The sequence below is a fragment of the Bombyx mori genome, chromosome 4 (genome assembly GCF_030269925.1).
Source record: "Bombyx mori chromosome 4, ASM3026992v2".
Lineage (NCBI taxonomy): Eukaryota > Metazoa > Arthropoda > Insecta > Lepidoptera > Bombycidae > Bombyx > Bombyx mori.
The window spans coordinates 1,563,301-1,584,634 of record NC_085110.1 but is presented as its reverse complement, the minus strand read 5'-3'; the positions used below and the strand labels follow the sequence as shown (position 1 = coordinate 1,584,634).

The following is a 21,334-nucleotide window of genomic DNA, read 5'->3' as shown; positions in this document are numbered from 1 at the left end:
CAGCATTTCCATTGGAGTTACTTCTGTATTCCGTTTCCAATTGGACGACAGCATGAATATCTATTATTTCCATGAATAGCTAAACATCCGATGAATTGTGAGATCTTTCACTTACGTTGAATTACTGAAAACAATCATTTTTCAGTATTCGTCTTAACCTAAAGAAATTTATTTCCTTAACTTAATATAATATATATTACTTTAATAATATATATTTAAAGTAAAGAAATATAGGCTTACAAGTTTTTGCTTAGTTAGTAAAGAAAGTATCTGACCGCCTGGGACCAACTATAACTTGCTACTCGTAAGGTAATTAGAGATTATAACTACTAATAGATAAACACGCATTTTTGTGATAACAGAGCAAAGTGAAGACAATTTGCCATGGAGCCTCATAAATAATGTTTCGACGGTTCTTCTGAGGCGTTTGAAAATTATAACTATTTTTTTATTTTTTTATTTTTTTTTAACTTTGTTTTTATTCTTTTTTTTTTATTGCTTAGATGGGTGGACGAGCTCACAGCCCACCTGGTGTTAAGTGGTTACTGGAGCCCATAGACATCCACAACGTAAATGCGCCACCCCCTGCGAGATATAAGTTCTAAGGCCTCAACTATAGTTACAACGGCTGCCCCACCCTTCAAACCGAAACGCATTACCGCTTCACGGCAGAAACAGGCAGAGTGGTGGCACCCACCCGCGCGGACTCACAAGAGGTCCTACCACCAGTAAAATTCAGTATTCAGCGGCTTGACTATGCTCTTTATATTGCCCACGTATAAGGTGAGAACACAACCACAGATTAATACATAGTTACTACACGCAACGTTTCTCTAGTTAGGCCGTCTTCTGTCGGTGACAATATAACTCGATTTTGCTGCTAATTAAATTATTTATGCTAATCGTGTAACAAGTAGTTCTTCTATTGCACTAGATTGGAAGATGAGCGGATTACGGTCCAACCCGTAAAAGTCTTTATCGGAGTTCATTGACATAACATCGTATCGCCACCCTCCTTGAGACATGAATAAGTCTCAAATGTATCGTTGCAATGACTGTACCACCACTCCTTCAATTCAAGCCGGAACAGGTTACTGCTTGACGGCAGAAATATGCAGGACGGTGGACCAATGTAGGCACTCAAAACGCTAACACATTAATAATTAAAAAAATATTAATTTACTACAAAAAAAATTACTAGAAATTACCTCGTACAAAATCATGTCCAGTTTCGTTGTACCGGTCACCTGTTGCACTGTTTTTCCGATTTAAGAAAGCACAGGGTTTTATATTGACAAAAAAAGAACTGTTTTTCAAAACGTTTTTTTTTTCGAATAATTTGAAGATCTAAATAGCCTTTTAAGAAAAATATGTCGACTTTTAGATACGGCGTCAACTGCTCCGACGACCGCAGGAACTCGCGTCTCGGTCGCGACTGCTAAGGGCGGCCGACTGACCGAGGGCGGGGCGCCCAGGACGAGAGCAGATTTTAATCCACTTAAAGTTTCCAATAACACAGCCGCTACGTAATTTGCAGCTCCTCAAAAAGCCCGAACACAGCACGTAGCTACTATCGTGTACGTGTAATAAAAATTAAACCCGCAAAATTATAATTTGCGTAATTACTGGTGGTAGGACCTCTTGTGAGTCCGCGCGGATAGGTACCACCACCCTGGCTATTTCTGCCGTGAAGCAGTAATGCGTTTCGGTTTGAAGGGTGGGGCAGCCGTTGTAACTATACTGAGACCCTTAGAACTTATATCTCATGGTGGGTGGCGCATTTACGTTGTAGATGTCTATGGGCTCCAGTAACCACTTAACACCACGTGGGCTGTGAGCTCGTCCACCCATCTAAGCAATAAAAAAAAAGCTACTTATAAATCTATGTATCGATTTAATTCGCAGCATTACTTTAATTTATATCAAAAAGTTTTGACAGGGGTCTTTTGAACTTGCCGCTATGAATATTCGTTGTAGATTTAAACTTAAAGGTTAGCTTAAAGCTTTAGGTAAATATTGATGCATATATAGCTAATACCACATAGAGAATAGTTAGTGAATTCTAGTTGCAAACTAATCTTAATTTAATTGTTCTTAAAAGAGAGAATAATGGATGTTCTACTTACTTACTACTTTCATGAGAATATAATTATACCACTAAAAGATACCACCGAACAAGCGTTTACTGGTGATAGGACCTCTTGTGAGTCCGCACGGATAGGTACCACCACCCTGCCTATTTCTGCCGTGAAGCAGTAATGCGTTTCGGTTTGAAGGGTGGGGCAGCCGTTGTAACTATAATTGAGACCTTAGAACTTATATCTCAAGGTGGGTGGCGCATTTACCTTGTAGATGTCTATGGGCTCCAGTAACCACTTAACACCAGATGGGCTGTGAGCTCGTCCACTCATCTAAGCAATATAAAATATAAAGCGATCCACTCACGGTGTTTTAGATACCCCAAGCACCGGTCGTTGTTCTCGTCGAACCCGTCACTTGCGACAAAGGGCTCGGTGAGTAAATTACCCCACAGACGCAGCTCACTGATTTTCCCGCCGGATCTTCCCAGTGGATCGCGTTTCCGATCCGGTGGTGGATTCTGCGAAGCACTGCTCTTGCTAGGGCTAGTGTTAGCAACGACGTCAGGTTTGAGTACTGTGAGCTCACCTACTTGTTAGGGTTACGCCGAAATGGTCTCTCAAAACCATCAGCATGAGTAGGATAAAAAAAAAAACTGTGCAAGAATGGATATTATTCAGTAGCCTGCCTCATCGAGCCTTCGATTTAGTTCCCAACACGGAAAAATCGTATAAATTTTCTGTTGAATTAAGTGCGCCTGATATATACCGATGTAGAAATAGCATTATGTAACAAAAATGAAACAAGGAACATTTGTAAATTTCAGCTTTAGTCCAGGTAGTGGTATAGTTCGTTTGGCAGTGGCTTGCCTCTGCCCCTGCTATTACTGAAGTCCATGGGCGACGGTAAACACTTACAAACAAAACAAAAACAGTTGGTGTCTCACCGTCCTGTCTATTATTGATAGGCAATCATGCGTTCCCCTTTTAAGGGTGTCAAAGAGATATATTAAAAATGAATAAATATAAATTCATGTTGGTGGCACTATTTATATTGCGATGTCCATAGGCTTCCACTAATAAACACTAGGGGCGTCGTAAACTAGTTCAATAAAAACACGAATTAGTTACATATCCGTGATATCTGCACAAATAACCTGCATAGATATCTAGACTAGAGTTCTGTATAAACGCTCATCTTCTTACACTGTTACCAAACGTATAGAGTCTTTGGAGAAAAAGATGTTCATATTCCTGGAATGTTTGGAGATGAAGTCATCGTGGCCTAAAGGATAAGATGTCCGGTGCATTCGTATCTAGCGATGCAACGGTGTTCGAATCCAGCAGGCGGGTACCAATTTTTCTAATGAAATACGTACTTAACAAATGTTCACGATTGACTTTCACGGTGAAGGAATAACATCTATACATATATAAATGAATTGCTGTTCGTTAGTCTCGCTAAAACTCGAGAACTGCTGGACCGATTTGGCTAATTTTGGACTATAATTATTCGTGGAAATCCAGAGAAGGTTTATAAGGTGAAAAAATATAAAAAAGCTCGGAATTATATAAAAACAAACAATTTTGTTTTTCCTTTGATGTGTCTTTTATTTATCGATTAGGGCACTACGAAGTCTGCCGGGTCAGCTAGTCGTGTAATAAAAATCAAACCCTCAAAAAAATATTTTGCGTAATTACGCGTAGTTACCACAACACTGCCTATTTCAGCCGTGAAGCAGTAATGCGTTTCGGTTTGAAGGGTGGGGCAGCTGTTGTAACTATACTGAGACCTTAGAACTCATATCTCACTTAACACTAGATGGGCTGTGAGCTCGTCCACCCATATAAGCAATAAAAAATTAAAAAAACAAAAAATTGAAGTAATGATACAAAGGACCTGGTGTCCTGTCGAATAAATATTTGCCCAGTTTGTTAATAGCAGTGCCGAGATTTTATTATGAGCGCAGCGCAGGCTTAAGATCTAAGTCTCAAATGAATTATCACCGGCTTTTCAAACCGAAACTCAATATGGCTTCACAGCACGCTGTACCACCGCTAATGAAATATGAAGGGATTTTTTTTAAATAAGAATTTAAAGTGAAAGTACTGTTTATAATAAGAAGGGACATTAGATAAGTATTTAGTTGAGGTAGCTGCGGTCGCATACCCGTTTCTTCTGACGAATTTCTTGTCGGACTATTTTGTACGGTCCTCTGTGTGCTTAGTGCGAGTTTCATAACGTTCTCGAGAGCATAAAAGTTAAGCCAATTTTGTATGCAATTGGAACAGCGCCCCTAGCGGCAAACGTACGCAAACGATCCCATTCCATACAAATAAGAGCTGACTTTTACGCTATCGAGAACGTTAAAAAACTCGCACTAAGCACACTGGTCATAAACAAATATTAAAACATAAATCATTGTGCACTATTTATTAATATCATGTGGTCGTGTGAGTGTGATGAACACGTGTTTGTGAGCCTCGTGACTGTCCTCCGTTCTCCTGTCTGATTGTGCCCCAAAGGTCAGGTCAGGTATGTCGGTTTTAATATTCGGTTAACAGATTTGAAACTGTAGCATAAAGTCTCGAAATAAACAACATTTTGTTTTGATTGTATACTCCCACAACCATTTAGATCCAGACTCTTTGTTTGTTCGCCTGACCAAGTACCAAAAAGAAAAATATCACATTTTATTCGTCTTTTTTTCTCATAAAATTAATAAATTATGGACAATATTGGACAATTTAACTAAAATTCACTGTTTGTTGGCTGCGTATTCATAAAGGCAGATGGGTCTCGTGCCTACGAAGCCTTTGCTATGCGACTCGCTAATCCTATTATATTATTATCTGAAAACGTGCTCTTTAAAAATGGATTAAAACGCAAATGCGTCGTTTCCGTGATTCTCGTGACTTACTTTCACACGTGTTTGTATTAAACTTTTGTTTAAATTTTATGGTGAGATAAAACGTCTAATATCGCTTTATTTAACGCAAAATTTGATATGAACTACACAGTCTATTTTGAATTGGATTAGACCGTTTCTGAAAGATGCCAGAAACTTCACAGATTTTTCATGCTTCCCTGTTCCTCACGTTGGAACAAAATGTTGGTTTAAACATACAAATGGAGCCTAATGATGGAATGGGTAAATTAACTATGACATATCGATTAGGTCAATTAAGACTTTATTAAAATTATTCTGGGAGATTAATCTTACGTCTTTAGCACATTTTAAAATTTTCGGGGCTTCGAATATACTGTAGTTGCCGAGGTTATTATTTCAGCATTCTATTTGTAAAACGTTTAATCTGAATGCGTCATAAAAAAATCGATATTTTCAATCGATCTATTTGACAGCGACAGCAGGTCATTTATTCTGTCAAAAATAACAAATTAGTAAACAAAAAATTGTATTTCTTGTTTTTCAACGGTTAATCAAGAAATCAATAATTGTTATAACACCAAATTACAACGATTCGGTCGCACCTTTAAATATTAAATGACTCTGGGACGTAAATATCAACAATCTTCCGGGTAAATGATTTTAATGCCCTTGTTCTAATGTATCTGCACGCACCGATGCATGCCATAAGGGTTCAGTTAAAAATATATATTAGAAATTGATTTTCACCTATTTATAGGAATGTGGGGGAGGCCCGTAAGGTGTATTCTAACCAGTCGAAGGTCGGGACTCTATCTGGTTGCTCGTCTTCAGTAAGTTGTAGTCTACTAACCATTGGTGAATGATTCATAGCTTCCCGTTCTTCCATAAATGTAGTTCATGCTCAGAATTGCTTATCAGGTTTGTTTGCTCTTTAGCGAAGTGTTTAAATCTATATATGTATCCATTTAAACAAATATAAGTATGTTTATATTGATATATTATATATATTAATATATATCTCTAGTTCCAAGTAAAGTGAATCCTCGTTGGGGTCAGATGACCATATGTGACCCAATATATCTGATTAGAAAAACTGACTTCAAATTGTAGGCTTGGTTCATCTAAATAAATATGTTAATTATTTTATTACTGCACTCTATACTGTCTATACTACTTTAAACTTTGACTAAAGAGAACACAACATTTAAATTTCCTCTACATTTCATAAGCACCTTTTTGAATCAGACAAAGAATGGTTGGAATTAAAAAATACAAATATTTTTCCACTGTAACTATGTATTCATTTACTACAACTCTATAGTAAATGATTTCAATTTGGGAACTTAGCATGTGTCAGCCATGGCCCCTAAATATCGGTAACATTTTATTTTATTTATATTGTATATCTAAAACTGATCTAATATAATTGGTATATCTAATATAATTGGAAGATTATAAATATTAAATTGTTTTTAGTATGTATTTAATTAATATGTCAAGATACTGCAATATGGTATAGCTTTGAGTTGACTTTCATTCTGACACTGGTTATCTGGAAAATATCACTGTTAGTGAAAAGGGTGCCTGTTGTAATTTCTATTTAGCTATCTATACTAATATATAAATCTACAGTGGTTTTTACGGATGTTCCGTTATAACTACTGAACCAGGCATCCAATTGACTTGAAACTTGGTATACATGTAGAAAATACATGCACTTAATGGATAGGCTAATTATATGAGTGTTGGACTCCCTACACCAGTTGCGGGGGCGTTAATGATGAGAATCTTTGTGGGGGTGAGAAATAATAATGTTCATCTTAAATGCCCAGTGAAGCAGACGGGTACAGCTAGTCTTTTATAAATTTAGTTATTATTTAATGGTGGTAAATTTATTTGAGGAATTTATTTGTGGAATACATAATATCCCATGTGTAGGTGCTACTATACTATTTTGGATAAAGTAGAAAACAATTATAAAATTTATCAGTTACTTTGATTCTATGAAACCCTTGACAGTTTTACAAGTCAGAAATGCAAATTAATTTTGTTCTAAACCTTATTGAAATCAAATGTGGCTTTATCAACCTTGACTTTAAGCATTTCATCTTTTAAGGATCTTAGGAATTTTATATTATTGTATAGGAATGTATAATTTAATAAGTCATTAGACGATGACTGAGCTTTGCTGGTTTTTTTTTTATAAGTGGCCTAACAACGCCATCTGCTGAAATAGCTTTAGTGTTATTGTGTCTGAAAATAAATCGTAACTAGATCGATTTATCGCCCCCTAAATCCCCTGTATACTAAATTTTATGAAAATCGTTGGAGCCGTTTCCGAGATTTAGATTATATATATATTAATATACAAGAATTGCTCGTTTAAAGGTATAAGATTAATAAAATTAAATAATTATTTTAATTAAATACAGATATCACTGAGCGATATGATCGAACCACCGGATTACGAGGAGGTGTGCGACCGGCTGATGGGACCGAGAGATCCTCTCGCGTACCCGCCAGTCGACATGGAACTCATCTATGTACCGAGACGAATCCGAACAGTAACCCATGTTCTACCTGATGAAGACTTGTAAGTTTTTTTACTAGCTTATTGATCACAAAAATTAACTTTCTTCTCTATGATAAACAATTACTGCCTCTATAAATGCCACAACACATTAGCATATGTGTCTGACACTGCATTCCAATGTAACTAACAGTCCATCTAGTGTCAGGATAATTTACTAAAATTTTTGAGGATCCCAGGTATGTTTTTTTTTTTTATAGCTTAGATGGGTGGACGAACTCACAGCCCACCTGGTGTTAAGTGGTTACTGGAGCCCATGGACATCTACAATGTAAATGCGCCACCCACCTTGAGATCTAAGTTCTAAGATCTCAGTATAGTTACAGTATAAAAATTAAAACAGCAAAATGTCACTGAGGCAGTATATGTATTATTAATCAATAAAACGTGTCAACAGAACAAAAGCACCAATGTTCGTCCGTGATTGCCTCCGTTGTTACACGTCTGACTATTCAGTGGTGGAATACAAGTACCGAGCGTACTCAGGCTCGTCTTGTGGAAGGGAGAGGCTCGCTGAACGGCTGGAGAAACTTCAAACTGGACCGAGGCACCTCTATGAGATTGATGCTGATTTCTTGTCTACTAATGACGAGGCTCTCTCACAACAGGTTGGCTTAATTTATTATTACTATTAGAGGCTAACCATTAGGATGGATTAAACTTACAAAAATACTTCATTAATTAATTTATGGTATCTATGATGAGCACCTTTCACTGTCCATCTGATATTGAAACTGTTATATTCTTCCCAAAGTTTCTTCATACTAAAGTGGTTGTCTATTGTACACATACAAATATATTATACCTACTGATTAATTTTCAATGTAGATTTTGTTTTGGTGTGCACTAAAGTATACTCAACTCTACTATACAATCAAAGTTAAAATAACAACATTAAATAGTCTTTTGAGATATCACTTACCGACATAAATACTTCAGTTCGAATCTCAACCGTCAAGCGGACGTCAATCGGTGGCTTCTATCTCCTCATCGTCATCATGCAACGAGACACTGACACCTCGAGGTTCGTGGGCCAGTCTCGATCTGAGAAGCTCCTCCTCAGATCCTCTACTGCCAGAGATATTCGAGAGAAAACCTTTGGAGCAGGTGGATGCCGCCAATGAGGCCAGGAGGTGAGTTGAACGAGTTCTTGAAATATGTCAAAAAAGTCATATGCCGGTGATCATCTCACTACAAATCTTACATCTTTAAACAAGCAATTCTTGTATATAAATATATATAATCTGAATCTCAGAAACGGCTCCAACGATTTTCATAAAACTTTGTATATAGGGGATTTCCGGGGCGATGAATCGATTTATATTCAGAAAATGTTGTTTTATTCGTGTTTTCAATAATCAACTTTATCAATAATCAACTTAAACATAAACTTTTTTCATCCTCTAGTATAACTTAATCTGAATATTAAGACTTTTAATTAAATCTCTCTAGTCCTTTTAAGATATCCCGCACAGCATACTAGTATTCATTGACAGGTGTTGAAAGTTGGCATTTTTTTACAAGGCTGGAGAACCGTCAAGCTGATCTCCTGGGACTGTACACTCCGTACCTGGACGAGGAGGAGGCGGTGGAGCGTCGCCTGGCCGCGGAGATGCCCTGCGAAATACTGGGACACAGGATATTAGTGGTCTGCCACCAGCTGAAGTTAGTACCCAAGTGTTATTTGTCTTTTCTAAAATTAAATTTTTACTTACTTCCAATTAAGAAGTCGTCGTGGCTTAAGGGATAAGACGTCCGATGCATTCGTGATGAGCGATGCACCGGTGTCCGAATTCCAGGCGGGTACAAATTTTTCTAATGAAATACGTACTCAACAAATGTTCACGATTGACTTCCACGGGGGAGGAATAACATCGTGTAATAAAAATCAAAGCCGCAAAATAATATTTGCGTAATTCCTGGTGGTAGGACCTCTTGTGAGTCCGCACGGGTAGGTACCACCACCTTGCCAATTTCTGCCGTGAAGCAGTAATGTGTTTCGGTTTGAAGGGTGGAGCAGCCGTTGTAACTATATTGAGACCTTAGAACTTATAATATCTCACAATAGGTGGCGCATATACGCTGTAGACGTCTGTGAGGGTAAGCAATAAAAAAAAAATATATATATTTGCGTCACACTCAGTTTTCACTAGATCGCACGATTTCATGCGCACAATTCAAAAGTCAATTTATAATAATCCTTATTTCTCAATATCCGGTGACCGGTACCTACGTGTGGTAAGGCATAACAGGCATTGATATACAGAGAAAGGAATGGGACTATCATTGATGCACTCTTAATTCTGTTCAAAATATTTTTAAACGATGTATCCATTGCAGACAGCGTAAACAGTAAGAGTGACTATAATCTATATATTAATACGTGAAGCAAAAACTTTGTACCCCTTTTTACGAAATTTGCGCGAGCGGAGGAGTATGAAATTTCTCACGCTTATAAAGAATATAGAAAAGAGTGCAGAATATAATTTTTTTTTTTAATTATGCCTAAATAATACATTAAATCTTTAAAAAAGTACATTATACACACATTTATTAGACACTGACACGCATATAAATACTCTTTGTTTATTGTACAATTTTTGTTATTGCATAAAGTCTGTGATCAAATTGACAATAGATTATTATTGTTAATCTTTAATATTGTTTGACTATAGTGTAGTCTTGGCGACATATTCTGTGGTTTTAGAAATATAAATAGTCTTTGACAACAGATGCGTAATAATGTTCAAACCTATAATTTCAATTAATTAAAGTCGAAGTTCGACTACTGCGGGACCACTAGTGCAAATAGTTTCACATTGGACAACTAAGTACCTGTGTTATGAATGAATTGTTTGTTCAAGGCTCGAGTTGGACGTCGAACCTCTGTTCGCCTCGATGGCCCTCTACGACGCTAAAGAGAAGAAGAAGCTATCAGAGAATTTTTATTTCAATCTGAACTCGGAGTGCACGCGGCAGATGCTGAGCGCTCACGTCCCTCACGCTGATATTTCGACGCTGAGCAGGAGCGCCATCTTCGAAGTCCAGAACCCGTCACCGGATGTTTTTCTAGTCATCAGGGTGGAGAAAGTCCTTCAGGGCGATATCAACGAATGTGTTGAACCTTATATCAAGGACGATAAGGTTCGTTTTTCTTGTTCTTGTTTCATTTATTCTTTCAATATTAAGAGAATCTGAATCTTGTTACTTTAAAATTCAATCCGCAATTATTAGTTTTTAATGTGTAAAGATGAAAGACAACAGTATCGTCAGCGGGGCAATTGTACTTTTGTCTATTGGTAAGAACCACGGATGTCCATACTGCTACGTCAAAGAAAGCAGTCATGTATTCAATGATATTGAAACTACGACATCGTGTCTGTCGTAGAGGGAGTTTGTTTCATGATTTGATGGAGTGCAGTAGTAGAACGGAGATGTAGCCGCGTCGTCTGTTCACAGAACCGCGAGAAGGTCCGCGCGAGTGCGCAGGCGGCGTGCTCCCGCCTTGGCAAGTACCGCATGCCGCTGGCGTGGAGCGCCGTGTCGCTGCTCAACATCCTCAGCGGCTCCAACAGCCTGGACCGGGACCAGCCCGACAAGGACACTCTGTCGGTCGGCTCCAACACCAACAGTCTGGGTTAGTGCACGGTCGGCTGATGGAGCGCCGCGTGTCTATGTTGTAGTGTTGACCGCAGGAACCCCCCTACTCTGACCGGGTTCTGACCCCTGACGGAGATCGGACGTCGGCTGAAGGGTGCAGGGGAGTCGTTTAGTGCGGTAGGGCCCTAAAATTTCTTGGGCCCGCGGTCTGCTCCCAACACCTTGCAGATCGTCAAGTACCCTCATAGTGCGCGCGCCTCCTAGGCGCTGGGCCCCCGTAGGAGGTGCGGCCCCCGGCACGAAGAAAAAAAAAGTTCGGCTGATGGAACTGCGTTCAAAAATCAATAAATTAAGTTAGTGTTTTAAGTAACTGGCGGGTGCGTGCGTCCGCAGACCGCAAGGCGTCGTCCAGCAGCCTGGAGGCGCTGCGGCGGCGCGCGGGGGAGGTGGGGGGCTCGCTGACGCGCAAGGGCTCGCTGGAGCGCCGCGCCCCCCCGCCCGACCACCTGGCCGCCGCGCTGCCCACCTTCAGCCCCGTCGTCATCACGCTCACCAGCTTCTTCAAACAGGTACCGACCTATATACGTCTATAACTAACTCATGTATACCAAAATCGACTAAATGTCAAGAAATCATTACACGTTGAAACATTTACACTATAATTATTAAGTTTATCTAACAATAGTCATAACATTCAATTAGACAGACATTAAGATAAATAAATTATTAGTATGATAGAATTCTATAGAAACTGCACTGACAGGCAAAAGTCTGCAACTCCTTTAAGAGCATTAGAATCGTCTTAGAAATTCTATATTGATTATAGCGTGCGTAGCGATCAGACAGGTGTGTTCATAAGCAGTCTGGTATTAACTGCTTACTGGAATCCACTGGACCACAACTCCTGTGAGAATGGAAGAGATGGACCTCAGAACTATTACGATCATCCTACTGTTCAAATCGGAACGCACAAATGCTTCGCGACCATGGACACGAAGATTTGGTGTAAAATCATAAAAAAATTATAATCGGATGCTGAAGAAGAGATCGCTATGATTGATGAGTTAAAATATTATAAGAGCGGCGGTTAGAGAGGAAAAGAAAGAGAGAGATAGTCCTATCTCACCACTTGAGTTATCTTTAATGCTCCCTTATGGAACCAAGTCAGTACCGTCAAGGTAGCTTGGTGCAGCAGGCCTAGAGACTGTCGATCCAGAGCATCAATTCGTATGTTTGTCATAGGAGCCGGACAAGCTCCGCGACGAGGACCTGTACAAGTTCCTGGCCGAGATCAAGCGGCCCAGCTCGGCCCCCAAGAAGCTGAAGTGCATCCCGGGCACCCTCAAGATCGAGGTGTGTCCCTGCCCGGACGAGGTCAAGAACGGACTCACGCCGGAGCTGGCGAAACTGAGCCCCTATGGAGGTCAGCTAACACCTCACTCTATTTTGTAGTTCTTATTTAAGTAAAAAAAGGGTGCGTGTACTTATGTACGCGCGTAAGAAGTTATACTTTATTGTTATTAAATTTATTTCTTTTTTTTATATTAAATAATTAATTATAATATTTAACGTTAATAATTTAATAATACTTAGTATGAATTATATCAAATAATAATTTTGTCATTGATATTACTAAAAATGAATGCTAATAACACTTTTTTTACGAGTGTACATGCGCGAAAGTTCACCTGCGGCTATATTCAGACTATCCAAGTTACGTCGGTCGTATTGTAATGAGTGATTTAGTGGGCAACTTCATTCTGTTAATTTTGTGTCACGGTGCGCGCGCATCGTAAAATTTCACTCTCATCAATTTTCATAACGCGCCTAAAGAAGTATAACTTCAAAAAAAAAACAATAAGATGTGTCTAGATAAAATTTTGGCAAATAGAGGGTACAGTTTAGCTTAAAAATGTAATGGGGTATGAACTAAATTGAATCCTTTACTATCAGAAAAATGTTTTCTGTCAATCTAGTCCCTTTTTTAAATAGGTATTAATTTTTGCTTCATTAATAGATATGTAATATGCCTAAACACAAAGCGAACAACTGAAATTTGACTACACTACAGTTGTGATAGTTTAAAGAAAGAAAAAGACAAATAGCTATTCTCTGACTATTTTGTGGCAGGAACTCTTTTTTTTTATGCTTCATTCGGGTAGATGAGGTCATAACCCATTGGGTTTTAAATATCTACCGGAGGCCGTTTTTTCAATTGCTTAGATGGGTGGATGAGCTCACAGCCCATCTAGTGTTCAGTGTTTACTCGAGCCCATAGACATCTTTTTTTTTTTTTATTGCTTTGATGGATGGACGAGCTCACAGCCCACCTGGTGTTAAGTGGTTACTGGAGCCCATAGACATCTACAATGTAAATGCGCCACCCACCTCGAGATATAAGTTCTAAAATCTCAGTATAGTTACAACGGCTACCCCACCCTTCGAACCGAAACGCATTACTGCTTCACGGCGGAAATAGGCGGGGTAGTGGTATCTACCCGTGCGGACTCCCAAGAGGTCCTACCACCAGTGATTACGCAAATTATAATTTTGCGGGTTTGGTTTTTATTACACGATGTTATTCCTTCACCGTGGAAGTCAATCGTGAACATTTGTTGAGTACGTATTTCATTAGAAAAATTGGTACCCGCCTGCGGGATTAGAACACAGGTACATCGCTACATACGAATGCACCGGACGTCTTATCCTTTAGGCCACGACGACTTCAGGTCGTCATCTACAACGTAAATGCCGCCATCCACCTTGAGACATGAGTCCTAAGGTCTCAGTTTTAATAGTACAATAGATATGTGTCGTTCGTTCAATTTTAGAGATTCAGATCAGTACTGACCTGTTGACAAAATGATCCGGTTCGTACGACCCGTTCAGTCGAACGAACGACTAAGCGAGACGGGCGTGGGGCGAGACGCGGCAACCCGAAATGACCCGAATGACTGTCATATGGTTCTTTTCTTCTGATTCGTAGGTTTTGTGTTAAACAAGTCGATTTAGTGAACGACTCATATTTTTTGAAGTGACCCTATCGTTCGCGCGGATTTTGAGACCCGGTTCGTTTGATTCGTTCGTTCGCGAACGGCACATATCTATAGTACAACGGCTGCCCCGCCCTTCAAACCGAAACGCGTTACGTTTCACGGCAGAAATAGGAAGGGTGTTTTTTTTATTTATTGCTTAGATACGAGCTCACAGCCCACCTGTTGTTAAGTGGTTACTGGAGCCCATAGACATCTACAAAGTAAATGCGCCACCCACCTTGAGATATAAGTCCTAAGATCTCAGTATAGTTACAACGGCTACCCCACCCTTCAAACCGAAACGCATTACTGCTTCATGGCAGAAATAGGCAGGGCGGTGGTACCTAACTGTGCCGTCCCGTGCTGGTTTCGTTCCGTTTCAAAGCGACCGTTGTTTGTGTGCCGTGGGACAGACGAGAACGTGCGTCCGTGCAAGGAGGTGCTGTCCTTCCCGCTGCAGGCGCCGGCCGTGCCCCACTACCAGTACCGCAACCTCATGTACCTGTCCGTGCGCGACCTCAACCTCGCCGCCTACACCTCGCGCGCCGGCTCCGCCAGGAACATCACCGTGAGCACAGCGCGCAGCACTGGCTGCTTGTAGTCGAAATAAAATAGCTTACTCAAAAGTTCTTGCATAATTCTATGCTTTCTACACGCGCAATAAAAGCTTTTTGCTCGGCTATCGACATTGCTGACGTCCAAGAACCACAGTGACCACGCATCAGGGTTTTTTCATCAGGCCCGCCTGATGGTAAGTGGTTAGCGTCGACCATGAATTTCAGCAATGCCAGAGTCAGAGCCAAACTGCTGCCTACCGAAAAGGTGTGCCATATAGTCGTCTATCTATAAAGGCATTAAAAAACCATATGGCGCGATGCGACCTGTTATACAGAATTGAGACAAGTTCTTTTTTTAAAAAAGATTTAAATAATTAAATAGAAATGAATAGAAAAAGTGATGATGGAAGCAAAGCTAGGAACCAGAGGGTATCGTGACAGACCGTGCCAAGCTCCATCCCGCGGACATATAACAATTTTACGAATGAAATTTGCAGTGGCCACATAAGTTCCACGACGAAAATGGTGGTAAAGTCGTATCACAAGAAAATATAATGGTGTAAAATAATCAATAATAGTAGGACGCCAAGTAAGGTGGGTTTGCCCAAGTCCCGCGATCCTGACGCTTCGACTCATGTCTCCAGCGGTCCCCACCCCGTTACCCTGCATGAGCTCCAGTGACACCCTACTCTGACCCCGTGAGCTAACTGCGCTTGCCGGCAGGTCCGTATACAACTGATGTCGGGCGAGCAGGAGGACGCGGCGCTGCCCGCCATATTCGGCCGCAGCGCGTGCTCTGAGTTCACAACCGAAGCCTACACCACTGTCATCTATCATAACAAGTTAGTCATTGCTCATATTATATTTTTTTTATTGCTTAGTTGGGTGGACGAGCTCACAGCCCACCTGGTGTTAAGTGGTCACTGGAGCCCATAGACATCTACGACGTAAATGCGCCACCCACCTTGAGATATAAGTTCTAAGGTTTCAAGTATAGTTACAACGGCTGCCCCGCCCTTCAAACCGAAACGCATTACTGCTTCACGGCAGAAATAGGCAGGGCAGTGGTACCTACCCGCGCGGACTCGCAAGTGCTCTTACCACCAGTATACCTTTAGACCTTTAATCCTATGGTAAGTAACCACTATCGGTGTGATTTTTTTTGGACGGACGGAATCTTGTGTGTGACGGAATCTTTCAACGTAATTTTCACCGAATTAAAGACGTCCTGTTAATTTGAAAATTTTCATCCGCATCAAGGGTCCTGTTTTAGGATACTCTAAGTCAGGGCTGTCCAAACTACATACCTTTGCGGGCTAATTAATTTTACTACAAAAACTGGAGGGACGCAGAAAAAATAATTTTCAGCTTTCAAGTTAAAAAAAATACAGGGTAATAAATGCTTTTCGGTAATTCTCACAATAATAGTAAAAGATAAATAGCTTCACTTTTAAATGATGTTAAGAGAATGCAATGTTACAAGAATAAAGTTATATTATACAAAATATAGATCATATGTTTTGACAAAGACTTCTATTATCCAAACTATTTATATATTCAAAACAATTTTCTGATTAAAACATGCGTTGCGGGCTGCATGAAATCCAGCCGTTTTTCTAGACAGCCCTGCTCTAAGCTATAGGCTGGAACACATTAAAAGCCATAACAGAGAACATTGAAAGAGTATTATGGACACTTGATGCGTAGAGAGAAGATGCATGTGACTAGGAGATGTATGGAAATGGTAGCGCAAGGTAGAGGGGGCGGGAGGAGGTCGACCGAAGAAGACATGGATGGAGTATGTGAATGACGATATGAGAGAGAGAGGAGTGAGTGTTGAGATGGCGGCTGATAGAAGAGAATGGAAGAGGAAAATTAGCTGTGCTGACTCCACCTAGTGGGATAAGGTAGAGAAAAAGAAGAAGAACAGAGAATTTGAAAATTAGTAGAGCCCGTCACTCATCGCTGTGTTGCCAACTGTATGTCGACCATTAGCTTGTTAAAGCCACTGCGCGCCCCCTGTCGTGAATATTCCTCTCTTAAGTTAAGTAATGTGTCGTCTCCCAGGAACCCGTCGCTCTACGACGAGATAAAGCTGAAGCTGCCCGCGGACCTCGGCGACCAGCACCATTTGCTGTTCACGTTTCTGCACATCTCGTGCCAGAGGAAGCCCGTGGCTCCCGACCTGGAGAAGAACGTCGAGACTCCTGTTGGATACTCTGTAAGTGCACTTACTACGTTCATCAATTGTTATCTGTGCGTACATAGGCCATAAAACAATACAGGGGGCTTTTGGCGGGAACGCGAGGAGTGAAGTTGTGTGATTTATTTTATTTTGTCTATTTAGTGTAATAACGGTGGTTTATTAACTGTTTAATATGTGTGAAAGTGCACAAATGTGGGAAAATGAAACAAAGCCGCTGGACGTAGCTTCTCGCGTACCGCCAAAAAGTTCACTGAAAATGTCTCAGTAAATGACGACCGTTTTATTGAGATTATTTTTCATCCTATATCATCTCATTTCATTTTGTTTGGTTTTCATTTCATTTTATGCCATGTTTCATAATAATCAACTTCATTTCATTTCATAATTTCATTTTTTTCATTTAAAAAAGTTTTCATTAAAATTAAAATAAGACTTGACTTAAAGGTCTTAGTTACCAGGTCATAAAATCCCTTAAAAAAACAATACAGGCGTCGATCTAACACTCAAGTCTAGCAAACTCCCAAACTAATCGCAAGATACTATTAGTTCGTTCTGTGTGAAATAAAGCTTAAAAGTCTAGAAGAAATTTTTATTGAAAAATTGACGGTAGTTAGCGCGATATTGAAATATCGACGACACCTCATTGATTCGCGACCACGGTAACCATATTCGAAATGTCGGAAATAAATATAAAGGCGACATGAAATCAGCTGACCGATGCAAAAAAAAAAATTTTTTAAACTTATCCTTCAAGGCCTTTTTATTTCATGGTATGTACTTGTATAATGATATCAATGTTGAGCGGTTAGTACAGCACATAGACACTACAGAGAGAAGACCGCCGTGTGTCTTGCTACATAAGGTCGAAATCAACCTTGTCCGTATTTGGCAACAATATCATCTAAGGCCCCAAGTCATGAGCACGCTCTGTCCCCGCAGTGGCTGCCGCTGTGCCGCAACGGCAAGCTGTCCTGCGGAGAGTTCAGCCTGCCGGTGATGCAGGAGGAGCCCCCGGACAACTACTCGTACATCTTCCCGGACGTGCAGCTTCCGGGCACGCGCTGGATCGACAACCACCGCCCCATCTTCAACATCAGCCTCGACCCTCACACCACGGTGCATCCCCTGGTAAACGAGAACTGAACACCCTTAATTCTTAACCGATTTAAAAAAAAATAGTTTCTTCATCCAGGGCATATGCTTTTAGCTTAACTGATTCCACTAATTTATGCTGGTCGGACATTACTTTGTCCAAAAACCGTTTATTGTTTTTGGCTTTGATAACCAAAAAATTTAATCAGGCAAATGATAAAATTAAATAAATAAGTATAAATAAAAGACGGTTTCATCGCTTCAGCCAGCGACTATCTGTCGTCTTTACTGATTTTGAATAAGGAGAAAATACTAATTGTCTACAAATATTACTTTACAAAAGAATAGAGTTATTTTCAATTTATTGAATGATTATGAATCTTGAAGTTGAGTTAGAACTGTAGATCTGCAATCGTAACTGTACAAAATTTCTAGTCAATCGATTTTGTATACGTTTACAAGACGAACAGGCTGCTCTTGGCTTAGTAGAGCCGGTAGAAATATAGCTGAGGTAACTCAGCTATATTGTATAATGACAAACGCACGCAGTTGTGCTACAGTCAATGACGTACAATGCGCATGCGCCCGCACGTTGCGTACGCGCCCGCACTTGCAGGACGGGTACATCGAACGTTTCGCGATGGCGTGCGAGGCCGTGCAGGAGGGGAACATCCCTCCGAGGATCGGCCTCAACAACATGGAAGCGGAACTCAGGACTAGGTAGGTTCATTTATCAAAGTAAAGTGTCTTTCGCTTGGTTCAAATAGTCCAACATGCTCACGGACCGTCTGGCTTGAAGCGGTTGTCAGCGGACATCGATGGCTGCCGGATCTTGAGACATGAGGTCAAAATCACGGTTTTGTTGTATAATGAAGCGTAGGTCCAGTTACACAAGCAAGCCGGTGGTACCTGTCCGTGTGAGAGTCGCACACCGAGTATTGTTTTTAGCCTTCGTTTCATAGTTAAGTTGGCTATGAAACTTATCGAAAGTAGCGGTGCTCTATGTCCCAGCATATGTTATTCTCCCTATCTAATTGTTGGTAGCCTTAGGGGTAATCCAACTTAACGCAGACCGGCAGGTGAGCTTACGGGTTCAACCTGAGGGAATTGCTAACGCTGGCCTTAGCAAGAGCATTGCTTCGCTGAATCTACTACCGGATCGGAATCGCGACCCACTGAAAGGAATCTGAAGAGAATTTTGTAGCAAGACTTGGGGAAGGCCTATGTCCAACATTGGACGTCTGGGCTGATAAGAAGAAGAGAAGATCCGGCGAGAAACTTAGTGGGCTGTGTCTATGTTTTTATTTATTTTATTACTTAGATGGGTAGACGAGCTCACAGCCCACCTGGTGTTAAGTGGTTACTGGAGTCCATAGACATCTGCGACGTAAATGCACCACCCACCTTGAGATATAAGTTCTAAGGTCTCAAGTATAGTTACAACGGCTGCCCCACCCTTCAAACCGAAACGCATTGCTGCTTCACGGCAGAAATAGGCAGGGCGGTGGTACCTACCCGTGCGGACTCACAAGAGGTCCTACCACCAGTAAATTTGTGGCGAGGCTTGGGGGAGGCCTATGTCCAGCAGTGGATGTCTGTGAGATGATAAGAAGAAGAAAAGAAGATCCGGCGAGAAACTCAGTGGGCTGTGTCTATGAGCAGCATATCGGAGCTGTCGTCGGCCAACGTGGAGGTGCTGGCCCGCTACCTGCCCGTGGTCAGCGACAAGCTAGTGCGGCTGCTGGTGGCGCCGCCCAGCCTGCACGGCCAGCCGCTCAACATCGCGCAGGACGCCTTCACGTGCCTGGCCAGTCTGTTCGCGGACATCACCGTGAGTCTCACTGTCTCAGCGTAAACCTTACTCGTGGGTAGTTCGACTTTTTAGATCGATCATTATTAATACAATGTTCAAACTTAGAACGGTCGTAGTTATATCCACATGAGAAAGGAAATTCGACCTTATTTCTCTCAGGTGTAGATTTATGTTGACAAAATAATGAATTCTATATTTGTGGTGGGGATTCTATCCAATATCATTTTGGTCATCGCGAGTATACATAGCAAGGTTATTGTAGAAAAAATTGTATGTTGTAGTTGTGTGTTTATTTGTTCCGGGGTCAACAAACATCTTTGCAATAAAGCTTACTTTTATAGTATGTCAATGATTCTCTAGAAGATTGCACAAAGTGGGAATGAGTTGGTCGCTCCGGGCATTTCAATTTTGCTATAATTGTTACGTTATATAATACTCCTTGTAAAATGAATATTTAAAAAAAAAGACATGCTCGCTGAGATTCTTGCCAGTTCTTCTCAGGACGGAGGCTAGTTTTTGTGAATTGGCGGTAGTTCTTTTTGACGTTCAACAAGTATGTACTTTCATTTATGTTGAAATTTTTTTTTATTTGATTTGAAACGCCCCATTGTCTGTACACACCGGCCCCCGGCAGGGCCTGAACGAGGGCGCGACGTGCGACGCCCACGGGCGCAGCTCGATCCTGAGCGCCTACATCCAGTACCAGTGCACCATCCCGCGTCCCTCGATCGCCGACCGGGACGTGGGGCTGCCGCTGCCGCCCGCCGGTAAGGACACCACACATTGCACCTTTCAAAAATCGAAAAAAAAAAATTTTTTTTTGAGAAAAAACAAAAAAACAACCCGCTGAGTTTGTTTCGCCGGTTCTTCTCAGGACTCTCTTTTTGGAACCGGTGGTAGAGTTAACATTGTTATTTATATTTTGACATTCAACAAGTGTGTTATGCTGACATCTAAGTTGAAAGAAATGATTTTGAGTTTGAATTTGAATTTACAATTATAAAAACCCAACTCGAAAAATGTGTTTTTTGGAAAACATCGATTGAAGTTCTCAAACCGAAAAAACGTAGAGGAAGGGGACGGAGTGAAAGAGACCGATAGATAGCTTTGCCCCTACTTCTGGTAATTTGATTACTAAAAGTGGCCGAAAAGGGTCGATCTAGGTCCATTTTTGAATTAAAGACGAAATCCAAATATTTAAAAAAAAAAAAAGGTCAATTTTTGAATTAAAGACGAAATCCAAATATTTCAAAATGAGTCTCTATAATTTTAAGTGTACGACATGTTAACTATGCAGAAATGAAAATAACAGCTCGATTGGTCGTACAGTAATGATGGATGGATCCTGCAAGATCTTGCACGAAGAACTGGCGCTGCAGTGGGTGGTCGCCAGTGGAGTGACCAGGGACCTCGCCATGCAGAACTCCTGGTAACCTTCTCACTCTAGCGGACGTCACGCGGTGGTGGTGCGC

The 21,334-nt window shown here is 40.8% G+C and overlaps 1 protein-coding gene across 2 annotated transcripts in view; it reads left to right on the top strand.

Annotated features, from left to right (window-relative positions):
- Window positions 1-5,436: 5,436 nt before the first annotated feature.
- LOC101735930 (dedicator of cytokinesis protein 7) overlaps window positions 5,437-21,334 on the top strand; it is a 41,506-nt gene continuing 25,608 nt past the window's right edge. Inside the window, exons 1-18 of one of the 2 annotated variants that reach the window (XM_038021744.2) lie at window positions 5,437-5,619; window positions 5,727-5,799; window positions 7,402-7,562; window positions 7,957-8,167; window positions 8,499-8,692; window positions 9,084-9,224; window positions 10,424-10,703; window positions 11,019-11,196; window positions 11,553-11,728; window positions 12,402-12,582; window positions 14,608-14,762; window positions 15,475-15,593; window positions 16,819-16,972; window positions 17,897-18,085; window positions 18,666-18,769; window positions 19,712-19,880; window positions 20,497-20,629; window positions 21,192-21,291. In XM_038021744.2, coding sequence (XP_037877672.1) covers window positions 5,585-5,619; window positions 5,727-5,799; window positions 7,402-7,562; window positions 7,957-8,167; window positions 8,499-8,692; window positions 9,084-9,224; window positions 10,424-10,703; window positions 11,019-11,196; window positions 11,553-11,728; window positions 12,402-12,582; window positions 14,608-14,762; window positions 15,475-15,593; window positions 16,819-16,972; window positions 17,897-18,085; window positions 18,666-18,769; window positions 19,712-19,880; window positions 20,497-20,629; window positions 21,192-21,291 — 2,753 coding nt within the window. In that variant the 5' untranslated portion in view covers window positions 5,437-5,584. The remainder of the gene's footprint in view (window positions 5,620-5,726; window positions 5,800-7,401; window positions 7,563-7,956; window positions 8,168-8,498; window positions 8,693-9,083; window positions 9,225-10,423; window positions 10,704-11,018; window positions 11,197-11,552; window positions 11,729-12,401; window positions 12,583-14,607; window positions 14,763-15,474; window positions 15,594-16,818; window positions 16,973-17,896; window positions 18,086-18,665; window positions 18,770-19,711; window positions 19,881-20,496; window positions 20,630-21,191; window positions 21,292-21,334) is intronic. The other variant, XM_038021746.2, reaches the window with a different exon arrangement.